Source organism: Neomonachus schauinslandi, chromosome 2 (genome assembly GCF_002201575.2).
Source record: "Neomonachus schauinslandi chromosome 2, ASM220157v2, whole genome shotgun sequence".
Lineage (NCBI taxonomy): Eukaryota > Metazoa > Chordata > Mammalia > Carnivora > Phocidae > Neomonachus > Neomonachus schauinslandi.
In genome coordinates this window covers 27,109,814-27,129,704 of record NC_058404.1, presented here as the reverse complement: position 1 = coordinate 27,129,704, position 19,891 = coordinate 27,109,814, and the positions used below count along the sequence as shown (strand labels likewise).

At 54.4% G+C, this 19,891-nt stretch overlaps 1 protein-coding gene across 1 annotated transcript; it reads left to right on the top strand.

The window, feature by feature from the left end:
* Positions 1 to 7,247: 7,247 nt before the first annotated feature.
* DUSP4 (dual specificity phosphatase 4) lies at positions 7,248 to 19,663 on the top strand. Its single transcript, XM_021694136.1, has 4 exons — positions 7,248 to 8,148; positions 17,244 to 17,389; positions 18,412 to 18,631; positions 19,225 to 19,663. Exons 1-4 carry the CDS (start codon positions 7,716 to 7,718, stop codon positions 19,608 to 19,610), a joined length of 1,185 nt encoding a protein of 394 aa, XP_021549811.1. The 5' UTR covers positions 7,248 to 7,715; the 3' UTR covers positions 19,611 to 19,663.
* The last annotated feature ends 228 nt before the right edge of the window (positions 19,664 to 19,891 follow it).

Here is a 19,891-nt window from a genome sequence, read left to right as displayed (position 1 = left end):
CCCATTGAGAAGATGTGGAAAGTGAAGGTCAGAACTTATCCAAAGTTCCCCAGCTGCTAAATGGCCGAGTTAGCCTGGAAACCCACATTTGTCTGGCTCCAAAGCCCCTGTCTTTTTCCCCTGTACCAAACAAAACTCAGGTCTGGAGAGGATATAGCTCAGATTCAAGGCAGGGGCATCCGGATGGACCTTCAAAAGGGACCTCCGGTCACCTAGAAGAGAAGACAGACCTCGTTACTTTGTTCCTTGCGGGGGAAGTTCAAGGCTGTGTGACAGAGAGGATACAGGACACTGGGAGTCTGGGGAAAAAGAGAAATAGATTAGATTAAAAATGGAGTTGGCTGGGTGCAAATTGGTTAACCTCTAATAAATGGGATAAATAGCAGGATGTAATTAACCACTGCTTGAAAGAGGACCCTGGGTATTTCCCTCAGTGAGCAAACCCCTGGGGATTGTTATACTAATTCCAACTGAAAAGGTAGAGAGAGAGACTACAATTCTTATCTGGAAAAGAATAGAACACATTTAGCTATTTTCCTTTTGTATGTTGATGCCAGATGGCCCAAATCTTTTTTTTTTTTTTTTTTTTTTTTAGATAAAAACTGGATTACACAGAAGATTAGATTAGGTGGAGGAAAATTTACACCGTCAGAAGAGCAGCTTCGCATTGCTGGCCAATCGAGGCTGATGTTGGTAGTGGGTGCGTGGGCAGGTGGGGCCCTCATTTTGCAGGAGCGGCTCAGAACTGCCACCCACTGAGAAGCTGGAGGGAGAGAGCGGAGTCCTTCTGCTCCTCCTCACCTCTGCTCTGCCTTTTGTTCCTTTGCAGGGCTGGTAATCAGAGTATACCATCCAGCTGGGAGAGGCTGTTCAGGCTCCAGCTCCAGGAAACTATTATTGCAACTGACGTGAACTGATCAGTCTAAGGCAGTGTCAAAGCCTTTTGCTTTTTGCTAAAGTTGTTAATTAGGTGGATATTTTTCATTCACGAATTGTTGGTTCTTGGCCTTTCCCTTCTGTCTACCTGAAAACTCAGAAATAAGGGCTTCAGGGTTTCTAAATGACTAAGGGTTTCTAAAGCCACTGATTGGCTAAGTGGGCCCTGCTCATCACTCAAACGAAGCTCAAGCTGAAACTCTGATACCTCTCTTTGTACTGCCCAGCACCTGGTCCAGCTGTGATATGGTTATGGAGGGGATCGGGATGTACCATGGCAAAGTACGCCACTTTGGCATAAAGGTTGTTTTGAGCTGAAGGCAAGTGAAAAAAAAAGAGACCTAAGAAGAGCTCTCTGCTCTCCTTCCCATCTGCCTAAAAGCAGAACATAAATTTCCCTTCTGCAGGTGTCTCCTTCCCCCTCCATGTAAGGAAGAGAACAACCCTTATCACCCGAGACACACCCCCATATATTTCCTAGTTGCCTTTCCATAATTTATCAGCCCTAGAAGTCCAACCCTTCTTTCCTTTGTCCAGTCATTTATCTACAATGTATTGCCCTTTGTTAAAATGGCATGTAAGTCCTTACGTTTAACCACTTTTTGGTTTTCATTTCTTTTCTGTGAAGCCCATGTGCATGTAAAAAAACAGAACAAAACAAAAAAACGAACATCAATTCAAATTAAATGCCTTTTCTCCTGTTAACCTGTCTTTGTCAGTTTAATTTGCAGGCCCTGGGTATGAACCTAAGAGGGTATAGGAAAGACTTTTTTTCTTCCCCTACAGTTACGATGTGAGTTAACCCACTGTTATACAAAGAAAACCTCAACGAGGCCAAAATGTGGAAGCAAAGAACAGAATAAACTTCTGAAAGGCAGGATACACACTCCCCACTCTTATGGGGCAGGAAGGACTGTGTCCAGGACTGTCTGCAGAATGCATGTGGGAATGTCAGTGGATAATGATGATCTGGGGCTGTGACGGCAAACAAGTGGCACAACATGGGTCTTCTGTAACTTAGTATTTTTGTTTTGTTTTGTTTTTTGTGTTTTGTTTTTTACTGTTTCTCCAATGAAGAAGTAATACCCCAAAGCCCCAGATTTTCTGTGATAGTCTCAATTTAGTGCTATTTTTATTGCTTTTGATAAAAGAAGATTCAGAAAACATAAAACAAATGTGATTAATGTTTACTTCTTGGTAAGAATTTCTACAGAAATAATTTTGTAAGTCCAAAAATCTTTCCTGAGCGTGTACTTGTACTTGAACGTCTGGTTTGGAAAATATGTTCACCAAGGCTGGATCCTTAGAAAGGTGATTTAGACATTTTTTTTTTTTTTGTCCTAAAACAAGTAAATAATTATGTTATTTTTCCGGGTTTTACAGATGGTAAAATTAAGATCTAGAACAACAGACTTGTTTGAGATGATACCACCGTCACTAGTTGGAGTTGGGCCCACCCCTAGGTCAGCCGGTATCTAGGTTGGCTCATCATCCACGGCATAGATTTTCTAGCGAGCTTTTGCATCATCCTGGCTCTCTGATAGCTTCAGACCAATCGCTCATCTATTTTTAGCAGGCAAAACCACTGGGGAAGAGAGAGGTTAACAAATGAAAGGAAAAGATATAAGGCACAAGGACGGAACCAATGTCAGAGGTGGGATAGACGTTAAAAAAGAAAAGAAAAAGGACCTAAAAGAGAGGCCAAGGATAACATTTAAGTAGATGAAATGCATTTTATTCGCATTGGCCTTTTTCGTGCATTTCCCTAATCCCACAGCAGAGTCCAATCCCTTTCTCCTCTGAATCCCCCTGGCATTTTGTTTGTTCTTACCTAATGATATTTATTAGATCCTGCCCTATGGTAATATACAGTGACATTCCCACCCTGACTCTAGCCCAACTACATTATAAACTCTCTGAAGACACAGTCAGTGTTTGGGACAAATTTGTTTCCCCCCCCCCCCCCCCCCCCCTTTTAGTGTGTTTGTTGAATAAATGAACAAAGCAATATTCACAGCTGCGGTGACCCCCCCCCCCAAAATGCCAAGCCCATTTTTATCTCCTATTTGGAGAAGTATTTGTTCCCAAAATTTGACTTGGAACAGCTGAAGTTTTATCAAGCGGCTTGGGACATTAGCACAAAACATACAAATAAAAACTACCAACTTTGCTCTCCAGGAGCCAAAGAGGGACAGATTGGAGCTAGAGCCTGTTCTTTGTCTTGTGGATTTGTCTCGGGCATTTTAGTGTGCCTGGCTTTGGGGAGGGAAAGGAAATGCCTGCGCAAGTTTGGGCTTGGGGTTGACAGGGAGCTCTTCTGCTCAGATTCACACAGGGTGCGAAAGGGACTAGACCTTAAAAACTGCCTTGGCCCAAGTCCTCATCTGCAGATGAAGAAACTGAGACCCGGGGAGACTGTCTTGCCCAACATCACAAAGCTAGATAGTGGCATAGCCTAGATCCGATAGTTTTCAAATAAAGTAGTGAACCAAGCAATGTATTAAAACCTTTCTAAAGAGACCCTAAGGTTAGAAACCTAGCATTTTATTTTATTTTATTTTGAAACCTAGCATTTTAAATCATTAGCAAGTGCTATAGTATTAAGCATAGAGAGTATATGTGACAAAGTCAGGACTAAAACTTGAGGCTATGTTTTTGACATTGCTTGATGTTCAGTCTAAATGTTGAAGAACCACTGTTTCTGAGTTCTGACTTGATGGGCGGAGGTGGGCAGGGAAGGACAGGCATTCCTCAATTCCATTTGTACATGTTGCCTAAGAGAACACAGGGACATATACTTTTCTGCTTTCAGGAGCATGAGACAGCTTCCCGGTCCTTTTGAGCATTCTCACTGCCAGAGGGGAAGCTCCCCAGTCAGCTGATCTAGGAAGCCCAGCCAATGGGCCCATGCAAAGCAGATCATTCCAGTTCCAGGTGAGAGTAAGGAACAAGGTGCCTTCTCCCCTCAGGAAAGAGAAATCCACAGACCCTTTCTTTCCAATGCCACCTTGATTAATTCATTAATGGGCTTTCAGGCAAGTTTTATTCAGGCACTTTGGGACAGGGCAGTGAGTCAGAGGTTGGCATCGAAAACAGAATAGAAGCCGTAGTCCTCTCTGGGGATCTGACTCTGGGCTTTAAATTCCCGGATCACACAACATCCTAATTGGAAAGAAATGTTCTTAAACAAGAGCAGGGGTTTTGCCAGGCCTGCCAGTGACTAATAAGGTCGGTCTAAGGACTGCCTGATGAAAGAAAAGTTGGATTTACATGTCACAGTGAATTTTTAAAGTATTTTCACCCCGAGGTTTACTGCTGAGTATAAATAAAATATCTCTCCTTGGGCAATCCCACCCCAACTCCTGCATATATGCCTTCCTTAATTAAATTAACTTTGAGATGACATTCAAACGATGTCTTCCTACCAAACGCCTTTGTTTTCTCCAAGATCTACCTTATAGACCAGCTGTTTCACAAGGTTCCTGTGTAAACTGATCGTTTCCCACCCCCAGCCTGCACACTAATTGGAGACAAGTTTTAACATCTCTACAGCCAGTATCATTAAGCCGTGTCCCAAATGGCCCGAACACCTAACAATACCAAACATTAAACATTAAAAAAAAAAAAATTATTTAGGGTGCTTACAGAGGATCGGATAAATACAAAATTTAAATTTCATTTGTTGAAATTCACACAACTGAAGGCTAATTCCCGAATTGAAGAGAGGATTTTTTTTTATTAGTCTCTCAAAAATCAGGGATTCTCATTCGTAATTACAGCTGCTCTTGGCTTAAACACATTAAGTCCGAAGCCGCGGCTCCCCTCCGGGGTGCGGGCGCGCAAGACACACGTGGACACACACACACACGCACACGCGCCCGCCCACACCACCTTCCTTGTGAATCGCCTGCGGGATTTATGGGCTTCGCCACCACGGATTACTGTCAGGTGCAGAAAGCAAGCCTTTGTCCTTGGGCATTTTCCTACCCCCCCCCCCCTTTGATGGTTATTTACCGGCCACGTGAGCGCCGGGCGGGGGTCGGGCGGGGGAAACAAAGGCTAGCGGAGGGCTGCCGCGGCAGGTGGGCCCCAGGGACGGCTCCCCAGCTCCAGCGACACTTGCGAAATTAGCGCAGACCTGCCTCCGACCGAGAGGCTTCTCCAAGAGAAATCTTGTCCAAGCCCTGGTAAAGGCGCCGGCGTTTCCTGAGGCCGGGAGATTTCTCAGCCGGCGGGCCTGGCAGGGCCCGGTTCCTGGGCCCCGGGAGAGGAACGGGGCCCGGGACGGTCGGGCCTGGGGGGCTCCCTGGAGAGGGCGCACACTCCTGGTGTACCAGCGAGAGCGAGTCTTTAGAGCCTTACAGCCGGCTCAGCAAATGAGAAACCGGGACAGAGGCCCCCTTGCCCCCGGGAGGAAGTACACACCCCTCCCCACGGGAGAGGCCACGCAGCGAGCCTTAGACTGCTGACCCCCCACCCCGAGTGCCTGGCGCCCCAGGGCCGCCCCCCGGGGACCTCGGTCGGTGCGCAGCTGTGGCCCCTTCCAGGGCCTGATCGGCGTGCCCCTGGCGCAAAATTTCGTAAAAAGTCAGTGTTCAAAAATGCATTGCTTTTTAAAGACAATGAAAATTAACCAATTGCAAAAAAAAAAAAAATCCATGAACAAAATATTAAATTCTAAATAGAGACAGGATCCTCCCGGTGCCGAGCCGAGCCGAGCCATTTTGCAGTCCGAGGGAAAAGGAAGATCCCCCTACTCGACCCGGGCAAAGGGGGATTCGCGGCGCAGCGGGAGGGGAGCGCGGGTGGTAGGCCTCGGAAGTGGAGGTCCCCTCCCGAGACCCGGTAGGGGAGTGGAGGGGGCCCTGCGGGCCCGGAGGTGAGAGCTCCAGGGAGCCGCTCTGCCAGCAACAAAAGCCGAGCGGAAGGCCGAGTTGGGGGCGGGAGGGCCCCCGCGGGTTCCGCGGCCTTCGCTGCCGGGGTCGTGTTTCCAGGAGGGACCCGGAATGGAAGACTCGACTCCGCTGCTACCGGGGCCGCGAGCAAGTCCTGCAGTACGCACCCCCCCCCCCAACCCCCGCCTCGGTGGTTAATTCTCACTAACAAGATTTGGCAAGATGTCGGGCGAATAATTTTTGGCTTCTGTCGTGTCCCCACTGCGGCGCGCACATACCCCCTGCCAAAAGCGGCCTCTGGGAAATTAAATGCCTAAGTAAAACTGGGGGCGGGAAGAACGCTACAGGACCTGGAAAGAGGGATGGAATCGCCCTCAGAACTTACTAAATCCTTTACGCGTCAGTTTCTCAGGGTCTAGCTTCGCACCCCACTGTAGACCCTAATTGTCATTTCCTGAGAAAACAATTCACATGTATGCAAGATGAGGTGAGGACTTTTCCAAAAGCCCAGAACGTCGGGTTTTCCCCCCAAACCGGGATTCAATAAGGATCTTTAGGAAGCGTGGACGGGAGTGGCACCCCTGCCTTCCTCCGTAGGAACAACATTCCGACAATTAATGCCGCCCTCTGGGTCGTAAAGCAACAAACCCAACACCTCGCTATTACCGGGCTTCGGGGCAGGAGGGCATTTCTCTTTCATCTTGTACGTTGGGGCTTGCCCGCGTTCCTCGGGAAGCTATAAGGCTGATTTAATGGCGGGAGATGAAAATCGATCGCGCTAATGCATAAGCTAACGTCTGAGGAGTCGCGCTGAGAAAACGACCCGCCAGGCGGAACGCACTCCGTAAGCCCGGGCCGTGCCCGCTGGGCAGCGGGGCAACGTGGCCCTCTCCACTCCGGTGCGCCGGAGGAGACCTGCGAGGCTGCGAAGGGGGAAGCACGGAGGCAAAAAGGAACGAAACCTCCAAACCGAGCCCCGGCCTCCGTTAGGCCGGCTTCCTGGCTGGCCGCTCTCCGTACGCCGAACGCCGCACCGCCGCGGCGGGGTGGACTCGCTGCACGGCGACTAGTGTCGGGCGGGCCGCGCGCCGCGGAGGCCGGGGACTGCCCGCCGACCGCGACCGCCGCCGCCGCGCTCCATTCACAAAGTCCCGGCGCTGCCGCTCGCCTGCCGGTCGGAGGCCGCCTCCCTCTTCCTCTAGGTCTCGGTTTTATGAATGGGCCTGACGGCGAGCGCCGAGCGCCCTGTTTACTCCGCTCTTTGTGACGTCGCGTTCCCATGACTGGGCGCCAGCGGCCCTCACTCCATTCACGCGCAAGGGAGGGGGCGGAGGGAGCCGGGATGGGGCGGGGAGCCGGCGCGGGGGGAGGGCGCGAGGCCCGGAATGGCAAGAGGCGGGGCCTCGGGAGGTAGTAATGAATCTGCTCCCTCCCGGGGGAGAGCGGAGGAGCATTAATACATCTATAAGCCAAAGAGGAAACTCTGGCTGGGGCAGTGCGCGGAGCTCCGGCTGCTGGTGGGGAGCGGCGGCCGGAACGGCAGCGCCGGTGGCGGCTACGGCGGGAGCAGCACAACGGACCAGATACAATAGAGGCCACAACAGAAGGGAGCCCGTGCTCCTCTCCCGTAAACACACTCCCCTCCACCGCCACCTCCCCCTCGGCAGCGCGCGCGGTGCTGCCGGGTGCCCGAGGCCGCTCGGACTGCTATGTAACGGCGAGACTGCGGGAGGAAGGGGACCGGGGAGAAGAGGTCCGCCCGCGGGAGGCCGTGGGGGCCAAGTCTGCGGCCACTTCTGCACGCGCTTCCCTTAGCCCCCGCTTGCCCCTTCCTGCAGCCCAGCCGGCCCAGGTGTGCCTCGCCTCCTCGCGTGCCCGGCGACCATGGTGACGGTGGAGGAGCTGCGGGAGATGGACTGCAGCGTGCTCAAAAGGCTGATGAACCGGGAGGAGAACGGCGGCGGCGCGGGCGGCAGCGGCGGCCACGGCACCCTGGGGCTGCTGAGCGGCGGCAAGTGCCTGCTGCTGGACTGCAGACCGTTCCTGGCGCACAGCGCGGGCTACATCCGAGGCTCGGTCAACGTGCGCTGCAACACCATCGTGCGGCGGCGGGCCAAGGGCTCTGTGAGCCTGGAGCAGATCCTGCCCGCCGAGGAGGAGGTGCGCGCCCGCCTGCGCTCCGGTCTCTACTCGGCGGTCATCGTCTACGACGAGCGCAGCCCGCGCGCCGAGAGCCTCCGCGAAGACAGCACCGTGTCGCTGGTAGTGCAGGCGCTGCGCCGCAACGCCGAGCGCACCGACATCTGCCTGCTTAAAGGTAAACTCGGGCGCCGGGGCGCGAGCCGTAGGGGAGATGTAGCGGGGCTCGGCGGCCTGCGCCTTAGTGGGCAGGGGAAGAAGTGCCCGGAGGGATTCGTGGCCGCGAGGATCCCCGCGCGCTGCTTTGTGCGCGCCGGTGTGCAGGGGTTTGCAAGGTTTCTGTGCGTTTGCGTGCAAGTGCGAGCGCGTCCGAAGTCCTCAGAGACGGTGAGGGTGCGTTTCCTCTGTCACCTGCAAGTCCGTACTCTTTGGAACTTCTGCGTTTATTTACACTCACTGACCGTCGGGCCTCTTAGGCGAAGCGACTCCACTGCGTTGCCCACCTGTAGTCCAGGGGGGTGCTCCCAGTGCCACTGTGCGGGCGGGGACAGGTCAGGCCTGTTGGCTTGGCGTGCCCGGGCCCTGCGCCGAGTCCCGAGAATCCCAGAGGTGGGGAAGAGGGTGAAGGGTGAGCGCCGAAGTGGGAACGGCTCCGTAAACGCAGGAAGGCAGCTCGGGTTGCGCACATTGTGTGGAGCTGTGTCTCGTCCCCTGCTGCCCGACTCCGAGCTCCGCCTGGAAGGTGGCCAACTTCTCCCGCCTCGGGCTAGACCCCAGCTCCGGGAGCAGAGGGACGGGAGGACTGAGTATCCGGGGAGAGCGCGATGGGACGGCGCCCCTTCAACCCAGGCCGCGGAGCCGTACGACCTTTTGTTCAGACCCGCTTCTCGACGCTCTGTTGGCGGCGCGTGCCTGCTTTAAGTGAACCGTGGCGCAACTCTTCGGGGACGCGAGTTCTTGTCAAATCTGGAAGTCAGAAACCCCCAAAGGACCGCGTGCTAAGTGACCGGAGGGACGGTGCGCCGGCCGCACCTGCCCGGCCTGGAGGAGCCGCGGCCCTTGGCGGTCCCCGCGCGGGGCGGCGGGGGGTGGGGGGGGCAGGACGGGCTGTGGGTAGGGGCGCCCCTGCCGCGCTGCGCCCCTGCCTCCCACCGCCGCATTCCGCGCATTCTTTCGCCGGCGTCCGGTCCCGGCCTCCGAACCCGCGAGGCGTTTCAGACCCAGGCCTTCAAAGAGCCGCTCCTTTCCCCGCAGGCGCCCTTCGCCTCCTCCCTCCTTTCCTTTTCCCTCCGGACCTGCTCACCGGAGAGGAAGGGAGGTGGTGGCGGGAGGAGGGGCGGAAACCTCTCCCCGCCGCCCTTTCCAAAAAGCACAACAACCTCACTCAGTGCCGGCGAGCGGGGCTCGCCCCTGTCGAACAGCGGGGGGCTTTGTTCTCGCCAGTTGTTTCCTGGCCATTTGACCTGTCAGCTGCTGGGGAAATGCTGCTGTTGACCTTTGGTTGAACTACTAAGGCGATTTTGCTGATTTTTCTCTTTCTGTGAGGGCTGCCTTTTGCACCGCCGAGGGAGCCTAATCCTCCTCTCTTCTCCCCAAAGCGCTTTAAGAGAAAGTGCAGGGAAGGGGTTGCACCGGACGACCGGCGCTGAGCCCGGGACCCGGCGGCCTCGCCTGCCTGGTGGCCGAGCAGTGCCCGGGAGCCCCCGGCGGACGCGCGGCCAGCCTCCTCCCGCGCCAGTGTGGGGGGCGAGGCTGTGGAGCACGGCAGCCCTCCCCTCCCCACCCCTGGCGTTCGTGGCAACGGGGAGAGAAATTTCTCCGGGGCGATGGGCCCGTCCAGGGGCACGGGCTGGCCGGGGCGTTCTCCGTGCCGCGCTGCGCTGGACTCCCCTCCTGATTTAGAGCCCAAACCTGCGCCTTCCTTCGCGGGCCTCTGAAGCCAGGGCCCTTCTGGAGGTCGTGCAGACCCACGTGGAGTCTGGGTGCGTTTTGTTTTGTTTTTCTTCCTGGAAGAAATCCGGAGGGGATCGCCCTAGAGCAGCAGCTCGGGGACCTCGGCCCCTGGGCTTCCGGGCGCGAGGACACCTAAGCCCCGGGGAGGGAAGGCATATTTTTAAGGTTTCCTTCTCCGGCTCGGGGCACCTCCCTGGTCCCGCGGGGAGAGCCCAGAACCGGATCCGTCCGGAAGAGCCGCGCCGCCGACTCGCCGCGAGGCTCGAGGCTCATGCTCGGGGTAAGACAGGAGCCTCGGGGTACAATGACAGCCCCCTCGTAGGACAGGAGCCTCGGGGGAAAATGACAGTCCCCTGGCCGTTAGCGAGGTCCCTGGCCAAAGGAAAAGGAGTCTTCTAGGGTCTGACCTGGTGTGGCAGGGAGGGCGACGCCAGGTTTCTCCAAGTCCACATCCTCGAGCGTCCAGGCTTGGGCAGCAGGTAGAACCAATGCCTCTGCAGGACCAGGCCCGGGGAGTAGCCAGGAAAGGTTTCGCTGTGTCTTCTAAGCAAAAGGAGTCTGCCTTTGGCAGCAGTCGCCTCAAATTCAGAGGGCTGGGTGGGTGGTGGTGGTGGTGGTGAGGGGCTAGGTCTGCAGTGATGGTAGAAGGTCTGCCAGGTTAACAGGGGCATATTCTATGTAACCCAGCTTCTTCTCATACATGTGCTAAGGAGAGGAAGCTTCAACACCGTTCCTCTTCCTCCTCTTGGCCCTCTAATGAAAAGGCATCCCTAGTGAGGCCAGGAACACCCGGAAAGTGTCTTCTCGCACCCGGCTGGGAGAAGAAAGCAAGCCTCCTAAGTTCTGGTGTGGAAAATATGGGTTCGTGGGAGGGCACTCTGGGGGCAGAGAACTAAAGGGAAGCACTGGTGAGCAGGAGAAAAGCCCCTTAGATTATCTTTAGTAAATGCCCTAATGGGTTAGGGGTTGTCTGATATGGTTCCCATCAGAGTTGCTCATTTCAATTTTCATGTAATGGGACTGTGTGTAGGTCTCATTTGGTGAGTGTGGAGTAAAAGTGGTCAGAGGTTAAGCCAGAGGAAGACCCGAGTGTTGGTCTCTGCCAACCTGTGGGGACAGAAACGCAGCAGAATATTTTCAGAAGTTATATTATACACCCCAGCCGAAGGCTCTCTAGTTCTACCAACTAATGGTGCTTCAAAATCTGTTTTCTCTTTCTGCCATTTGGAAGGACAGTGGTTGCTCATGGCTGGTAGTTAACTAATACCACATGCAAGAATTCACAGTTTTAAGAGTAAATGTTACTTGGGCGCCTGGGTGGCTCAGTTGGTTAAGCGACTGCTTTCAGCTCAGGTCATGATCCTGGAGTCCCTGGATCGAGTCCCGCATCGGGCTCCCTGCTCGGCAGGGAGCCTGCTTCTCCTTCTGACCCTCCCCCCTCTCATGTGCTCTCTCTCTCTCTCATTCTCTCTGTCTCAAATAAATAAATAAAATCTTTTAAAAAAAAATGAGTAAGACCATCTCCAAAAAAAAACCAGTAAATGTTACTTGGTATCAATAAAATGTTGCCTCGCCTTTACATTTCCTAATAGTATCCAAGTTTTGCTAAGAGCAATCACGTAAATCCCTACATTTTCTGGTCTTTTTGCTGGTAAAAGATTCCCATCCCTCCCCCCTTTTTTTCCTTTCTCCTCTAAGTTTACTTTATTTAAAATCCTGTAAGGCATTTTTAGGGAAAGTTTAGAAATTTCAGCTTTTCAGATTTTATTACAATACACATCTCCTTTGAAGTCCCCTTCTCTTTCCTTCGTAAATCCTAGGATTGGGGTTTTAGACCTTGGTCATAACAGAAAGACAAAAAGAGCATTTTCTTACCCTAATAGAAGTCATTCTTTGCCTCTCATCCTTCTCAAATAAGTCAGTCTTACGCAGAAGATTTTAGGTATAAAAACACTATTTTACTTTTGTCTAAAATTCATCTCAGCTCATGACTTTTGTCCATTTTTATTTGAGTTCTGATTTAAAAGTTGTCCTGGCGCTGTTTTGAGAAAGGATGATCAACTAGATAGTCTAGCTTCTTCCTCCAGGTTGGAATTCACATATGCTCTAGTCCTAGGGCCTGACCGTACAGATGGTGACGTGACACTTTCTGTACCTAAGTGAGCTTCTCACGCTGGGACCCCAGGCACTGTTCCCTGTAGGAAACAGCCCACAAGGCCAGTGATGGAGTGGGGAGTGCTCAGCCAGCAGCCCTGCTAACTCTGGTAACTGTCTTGTCTCTCTCTGTCCCCAGTTGCCCAGCCTATCCTAATCCCCTCCCTCGCCCCAAGGTCAGTGGCATCAAACAGCAAACCGCGGGGGGCATGAGGTTGCACACCTCCTCCACCCAAAGAGAAATGGATGCACGTTTCTTCTTACAAACATGACACAATGCCCATGACAGCCAAGGCTTGAGAGCATCAGAATTACACTAAATGGTAGGCCTTCAAGATAATCTCTAACTTCCTGAATGAAGTGCAATTCCTTAAAGAATGACAACGAATGAAGCAAACTCACTGCTTTTTGCATCATTTGAACTGGATGCTTCCAACGAACAAAAGTTAACTAAAGATGGGGTGTAGGTACAAATTGAAAGTGAAAACCTGATAGTTATTAAGCCCATCACAGCTCCCTTGGGCTTGTCCTCATAGGCTGAGAGGGGAGGTGGGCTACACAGGACTGAGGGAGGGTGGCTTTTTTTTTTTTTTTTTAAGATTTTATTTATTTATTTGAGAGAGAGAGAGAGAGAGAGAGAGAGCATGAGCTGGGGAGAGGGGCAGAGGCCGAGGGAGAAGCAGACTAGTTGCTGAGCAGGGAGCCTGGGCCAGGACTCGGTCCCAGGACCCCGGGATCATGACCTAAGCCGAAGGCAGACGCTTCACCGACTCAGCCACCCAGGCGCCCCGAGGGCGGCCTTCTTAAGGAGCCAAGAAATTCTTTTAAAAAATCAGAACATCTGAAACCAGATAGCCAGTTTCCTTACTGGGAGGCAGTTGCCGCCTGACAAAGGCAGTTTGACAGGAAGAAAAGTTCACTCTCCAACGGAAGCCAGCGGAACAGAGCAGATAGCCCAGAAGTTCTGGGAGGGAGGACAACCCAGACCCAGCTCCAGTGTGGGCATTAGGTGTCAGCCACCTGGTGCAGGACACACAGGTCTGTGCCTGGGGTCCCAGCGTGAGAAGCTCACTTAGGTACATTTTCAGTACTGCTCAGGATTTACCGGGGCGCTTACTGAGTTAACGCCCACATCAGGGGAAGTATCCTAGAGTATTTTCCAGAACACTTTTATGCACACCGTCCCAGCTCTGTATGGACGTGTGGCCAGTGGGTCGTCCTTTGCAGTAAGCTGTGACAGTTGTCTTGCTGTGTGAGTGTGAGAAAAAGAGTGTGGAGTTCAGCTATTCCTCAAGAAAGTTGATCGGGGGTGGGGTGGGGAGGCATTATTATATTCCTTTTCTCCCTTCTAGCCTCTCAAGTTTCAAAATGAAGATGAGAAAATGAGAACTTTAAGACTAGAAAGTCTATTATTAAGAACACGGGAAAAACGGGTCAAAATGAGTCAGATTATCTGTTGTGGAATTACATTCTGTTGGACACAGAACAGGTGGAAAGTCATTGGTGTATGTGTCATGAAATTGTATTCAGGAGCTCGAAAAGCAGATCTCAGAGACACTTGCTGTCAGTTCATAGTTTGCAAATGAAGTTTGTGACGTTTAGGATCACAGAGTATTGGCACTTAAAGATGATGCAGTCTGAAATCCTGACATCACGACCCTGTAGGGACACAGTCACACCTGAAACCAGAGTTCCGAAAAAATTTATTTTATTTAAATAAAATTCATTCTAGAGGTTTCTATTCTGTTATATCCTGTTAATTAAAACGTGCTGGTCATGACTTCTAAGTGACAACCTGTAGTTTGAAAAGTCCTGGGAAGAAGCAGAGTTTGGTGAAATGTCAGGACTGTCCTGTTCAGATCCTTTCTGGTTTTGCCAGAACATTCTGTGTCTTCAACGCGGTGAAACCAGCAGGCTGTGCCTCCCCCAAGAGAAGGACCACCAGGAAGGCAGAGATGGGCACACAGCAGGGTGGGCTCCTGATGGCCAGACTAGCAGGTGGCTTTGAGGCCAGTGGGCTGAACGCTGGCCCTGCCCTTACTTGGGGGTGGCCCTGCGCCTCAGTTTCCTCTTCTGTAACATCGGGGCCAGTCACCTCAAGGGCTGCTGGTTGGACCCATGTTTGGGAAGAGCCTGGCACACAGTGGGCATTTCCCCTTCATAAGTGGCTATCATTTTTACTAACATGGCGCTGATGGCCGTAGAAGATGGATGCTCTTGTGGGGTGTGGGCGTGGGTGGTTTCCTAACTTGCAGGCTTCTGCCCCTACCACCCTGCCTGCATACTCTTGGCCCACCGTCATTGCCGGTTCTACTCGTCCGACACGTCCTGGCCCAGTGCAGCTCATCTGCCTGCAAGAAGGACCTCCTTTGGTGCTGCTCCTTGTAATGGATCCTCTGAAGCTAGTGACAGCTCAGGAGGGAAAAACCCTCTCATTGCTGGCCCTGGCCTGGGATGCTTCAGTCCCTTGGGCTAATCTGCTTCCTCACTTGGTTCCTTTCTGCGTGTTCTTTAAAGATCTGCCAGAGGGAACTGACTTCAGTCAATAATGTTTCTGTTCCATTCTAATGCTGTTTCCTCCCACCCTCTCTGCCCTGTTAGGAGAGGTCTGGGGGCTTTAGGGGGGGCATGACAAATGGCCCCCCTTAAGCCTGGTCTGGCCCCGGGTCACCTCTGTCCTGCCCAGTTGGCCGCCTGCCCCCTGCCCACCACGTCCCCCGGAGACCTCTGTGCTTGCTGCTCCGCTCTCTGCCTGTGGGGTTGGCTGAGGATCCACCCCGAGGCAGCGGATGTCCCCGAGGGGGAAAGGTCCTGGAGCTCAGACAGGGCAATGCCTGCCCTTCTACTGTCCCACGACCAGATCTCAGGACCGTGAGTGGAAAAAGATCAGTAAAGCCCGGGAGGAGAAGGCTGTCCAAAGTCTAGGAAATTGCCAGTAATGCTGGGTCCCCTTGTAGAGGTGCCACAAGAGGAAGCCTTCATTATATGTCTCTCCGGGGCCAGGCGCAGAGCATTGGCTCTTCCAAGCAGGGCCTCGAAGGACGCCGCCGGGCCCCGACGGTTCATCGCATTTTACAGATGAGGGAGAGGCTCAGAGAGGGTCCATGACAGCCCTAGGCCGCACAGCTGATGATTTTCCCGGGTTGGCATGCAACCCAGACCTGCGAGTCTGAAGGCGCGTCCGTCTGGTTCCCTGCCCCGTGCCTTCTCAGCAATGGGAAGAACACGGTGTCAATCACTCTGAGGCCCCTCCCACTTCCGCTGCTCCGGGGAGGGCGGGGCGCTCCTCCTCTGTGACCTTGCCGCCTGGCCCTGGCCACCCCAGGACCCCCCCCCCCCGCCCACTGGCCGGTGGGCACTGCTAGTCTGCCTGTCTCCGTCATGCACATATGGAGGGCACCGCCCAGGCCTTACATTTCTGTGAAAAAAAAAAAAAAAAAAAGATGTATATGAATAGCTCAAATTATGGAATATAAACACAGAGATGAGTTAACTTAAAAATCTTCAAATCCTATAGTTGGTGTTCACCAACAGTTTGTTGACTGATCCGTTTCCCTTTCCCCCATCCAAGGGGGAACAGTGAGGGAAGTTGCCCGGAGTCCTGTCCTAGGGGCCGCAGCTAAAGACATTGGCTGGCTCTTCCCCCATCCTCTCTTCACTGCATTTGGGACAGCCATGTTTGTAGCCTTATCGGGAAAAAGGGGTGCTAATGGGCAGCAGGGGTGCCCCTGTGCTGAGATGACTACGCAAAGGCCACCAACACGCGTGGAACTGCCAGTCCTGGCCCCTCAAGCGGGTTTTTCCTTCCGGGGAGGCTGGTGGTTGTGACTCAGCAGGAGCGAGGCCGGTGAGCAGGGAGATAGCCATTTCTATCCCAAGGGAGGCAATGGAGGGGAACACAGAAGAGGGGGGGCTCAGAGGAAAAACCGTATACTGTGTTTCTGTAAGCCTCCTGATGCGGCGAAGAATCATTTCCCTTCCTCTGCAAAGCAGTATTTTCTAGGGGCAGGGGAGTGGGATTCGGGCAAATCATTGACTCACTGGCGCATGTCTGCATGTTGGAAGGTTCCCACGAGTGGTCCCAGGGCACACTGGCCCCACACCACTTACACACAGACACTTAGCTGTGCCAGCCACCGACGTGACCGTTGGGTGAACGGGTCCGTTAGAGTGGTTGTTCGGCAACCTGCAGCCTCTCCTGAATTAATTTATGATCCACTGTGGGTCCTACAGAAACTGCAAAATAAAAATACAGGCATGGCCACACGTGGATAGTAGATGCTGAGTTACTCGCCAAGCCAAGTCCCGGCGCTCCCAAGTGAATCAGATACTGGCCAGGCGTCTCTGTCCTCCTGGTTGTCCCCCTGCCCCTCTGCCTACATCTCTGCCCACCCCCAGCCAGCCGGCACCTTTCTGCTCAGCACTAACACTGTTCCAGAGAAGTTGGCCCTGTATCTCTTTTTACTTAAAAGACCTCCCTTCCCCGGAAGACGGTCCCACAGATAACCATTCCAGAGCTTAGCAACTCTCAGGGCAGGAAATCCTGCCTTGCCCCAAACCTGTATGTAGCAAGAGGGATTTGTATTTAAGCCCGTTTCCTCTTATTTTGGCCCCTTGTTGATGGAACAGCTGTTCGGGAGGCCGGGCGATTGGCATCTGTTCTGTTGCTGAGATCCAGAAGGGCTGGTGCCAGGGTAACTTTTTTTTTCCTTCTCTCCCACATTCGAGAACCTCTCCAAAGGAAGGGCTGGAGTTGGGGGGTGACGGACATCTTGGTAGGTCCCAGGGCCCGGCACCAGGCTGCCTCCCTACTTGTGGGAACCCTCAGTGGCCATCCTGTCTTCCATGCTTTATCATCACCCTTAGGAGCTGATGGGGAAGGTCTTTTCGGCATACCCCCTGCACGTCCTCCTTTCTGTATCTGCATCCCGAACCTGTCTCGTTCCTAAAACTTTCCTTCCAGCCTTCAGGATGAAGTCCCCGCCAAATGAGGCGCGCTCCACAGCCATTATCTCTGGGCCCACAGCGCCACCCGGTGGCCAGTGTAGATCCAGCCAGCCCCAGCTTCGCAGCCATTCTCCTCAGTCTAGGGGTAGGACTCAAGTACTTTCTGGTTTCCTGCTGGCTTAGTGACCCTATTAACCTGACCATATTTCTCTTTTACAGGTGGCTATGAGAGGTTTTCCTCCGAGTACCCAGAATTCTGTTCCAAAACCAAGGCCCTGGCAGCCCTCCCACCGGCTGTGCCCCCCAGCGCTGCCGAATCCTTGGACGTGAACTGCAGCTCCTGTGGAACCCCACTGCACGACCAGGTAGACTCGGGGCCCAGAGCCCGGGAGGAAGCGGCAACGTGGGGGCAAGGGGGCTTATTTTCAGGTTTCTGCTTTCCAGGGGTTTGGGACAGAGTCCCTCAGTTTGGGGAGAATGTAGTGAACCTTGAGTATTGGGGTGGGGTGTTGGGGAGGGTCCATTTGATCCTTGGGATTTTTCCCCCTTCCCTCTTATTAGCCTCACTCGGAAAAATACAAAGACGTACCTTTCCGACTTAGCCTCTGAAGTTACGTGCAGACAGGCGAGGATTGCTGAAATCAGAAGTGTGTGACAGGCCACGTAGAAAGCTGAGAGAGCACCCCTCTTTGAAGGCGCGGCCCAGGGACCTGAGGCCACCCCCTCCGTGCACAACCCACTGTAAATGCCAAGTGGACATAAATGGTTGGCCAGCCCTCCGCTAAGAAAACCAGCTTAAGCTGCTATATTCCTTACGAGCCGACTGTCGCTCTTTCATTAGATGGGGTGAATTTATGGGGTCCAGCAACTCTGCTCCCAGATCCCAGATCATTTGAGTTGATGTGACTCAGAAAATGTCACGAATTAAGCCGACGTTACCTCATATTGCCAAGGCGCCTCCTCTAGCCTGTGAGGCTGACATAACACCCGTTTTTAGTGTGCCACTGACCACACACCATCTAGGTGTAGATGAATGTCGCAGATGGTGTGGCAAGGCCAGCATGGCGTCTGCCTCTTCATGTCTCAGGGCGGAGGCGGGCTGCTTGAACCGGCGGGGGGGCCCATCAGGCTTTACCCGCCCCGCTTCTCTGCTCACAGCAGAGCCGAGTGGAAAGGCCAGAGAAGCCCCCTGGGCCTGTCATTCGCTGGGAGCCCCAGCAGGTGCAGGGGAAAGCTGGGAGGGCTGTGTCCCCAGGCGTTCTCCCCAGGGCTTGTGAAAGCCCACCTCGGGCAGGTTCCCTCTCCCCGTCCGGAGCATCCCAGCCCTTTTCCTGGGTGCCTTACACTCACCATGTCCGGGGGCCTTTGCTTTCCCTTTCTGGTGCAGGGGGGTCCCGTGGAGATCCTTCCCTTCCTCTACCTCGGCAGTGCGTACCACGCTGCCCGGAGGGACATGCTGGATGCCCTGGGGATCTCGGCCCTGCTGAATGTCTCCTCTGACTGCCCGAACCACTTTGAAGGACATTATCAGTACAAGTGCATCCCGGTGGAAGACAACCACAAGGCGGACATCAGCTCCTGGTTCATGGAGGCCATCGAGTACATCGGTAGGTTGGCGCTGCGGTGGACGCCGGCCGGGGCGGGAGGACGGCAGGGAACCCCGAGTCCTCGCCCGCTGGAGGAGGGGCTTGGGGGGCCCTGCGTCCAGGGTGTGCGCCTCTAAGGGAGGCTGGCCGCCTGGATGTCGTGTTGCAGGGGGGATAGGGAGATCGGCTCCCGCTCCCGAGCCGTCAGCCTACCCAGCCAATACCGTTTTCCTTGCCCGGCTCCAGACGTCCAGATGATAAGGCTTCGGGGATGGGGAGGAAGACAAATAAAGGGAGAAGTGGGGTCATTGTTTTTGTTTCTGCAAATGGAAATCCTTGGAGGTATGTTGGGATTTAACCGGCTTGAACCCGGGTTTTTCCCAAGCTCAGTGCATTTGTTCGGTGAAGTCTCAAAAAGAGCCCGGAAGGGGTGGAACGCTAGAGTCCCTTGCGGTGGGCTTCTCCCCGCCCCCTCCTCACTAGGAATGGGAGTGCCCCTCCTCCAACACTCCTCAGGCGCCCTCCCGCCGCCCCCACTGTCCACACCTGCCGCCGGGCCCCCCCGGGGGGTGGGGGCGCGCAGGGCACTAACCGCGGCGCGCTCTCTGCCCCAGATGCGGTGAAGGACCGCCGCGGCCGGGTGCTGGTTCACTGCCAGGCGGGCATCTCGCGCTCGGCCACTATCTGCCTGGCCTACCTGATGATGAAGAAGCGCGTGAGGCTGGAGGAGGCCTTTGAGTTCGTCAAGCAGCGGCGGAGCATCATCTCGCCCAACTTCAGCTTCATGGGGCAGCTGCTGCAGTTCGAGTCGCAGGTGCTGGCCACGTCCTGCGCCGTGGAGGCCGCCAGCCCCTCCGGGCCCCTGCGGGAGCGGGGCAAGGCCACCCCCACCCCCACGTCGCAGTTTGTCTTCAGCTTCCCGGTGTCGGTGGGCGTGCACGCGGCCCCCAGCAGCCTTCCGTACCTGCACAGCCCCATCACCACCTCCCCCAGCTGCTAGGGCCGCGGGGAGCCCTGACCCGAGCCCGAGCCCGGCCGCCGGCTCTCCGCGGGGCTCTGCGGGGCTCTGCGGGGCTCGCGGGGTGGGCAGCGCCCGCGGGGACTGACAGCGCGAGGGCCCGGCGACCAGGCACTCCCCCCCCCGCCCCCCAAATCCCCTCCTCCGGGGCCAGCTAGAATGGCAATAAGGACTTCGAAAACACCTTACAAGCAGACAAACAAAACACTCCAACCTAGAGCAATAACGGCTGCCTCAGCGGGCAGGGAAGACCTCGGTTTGGT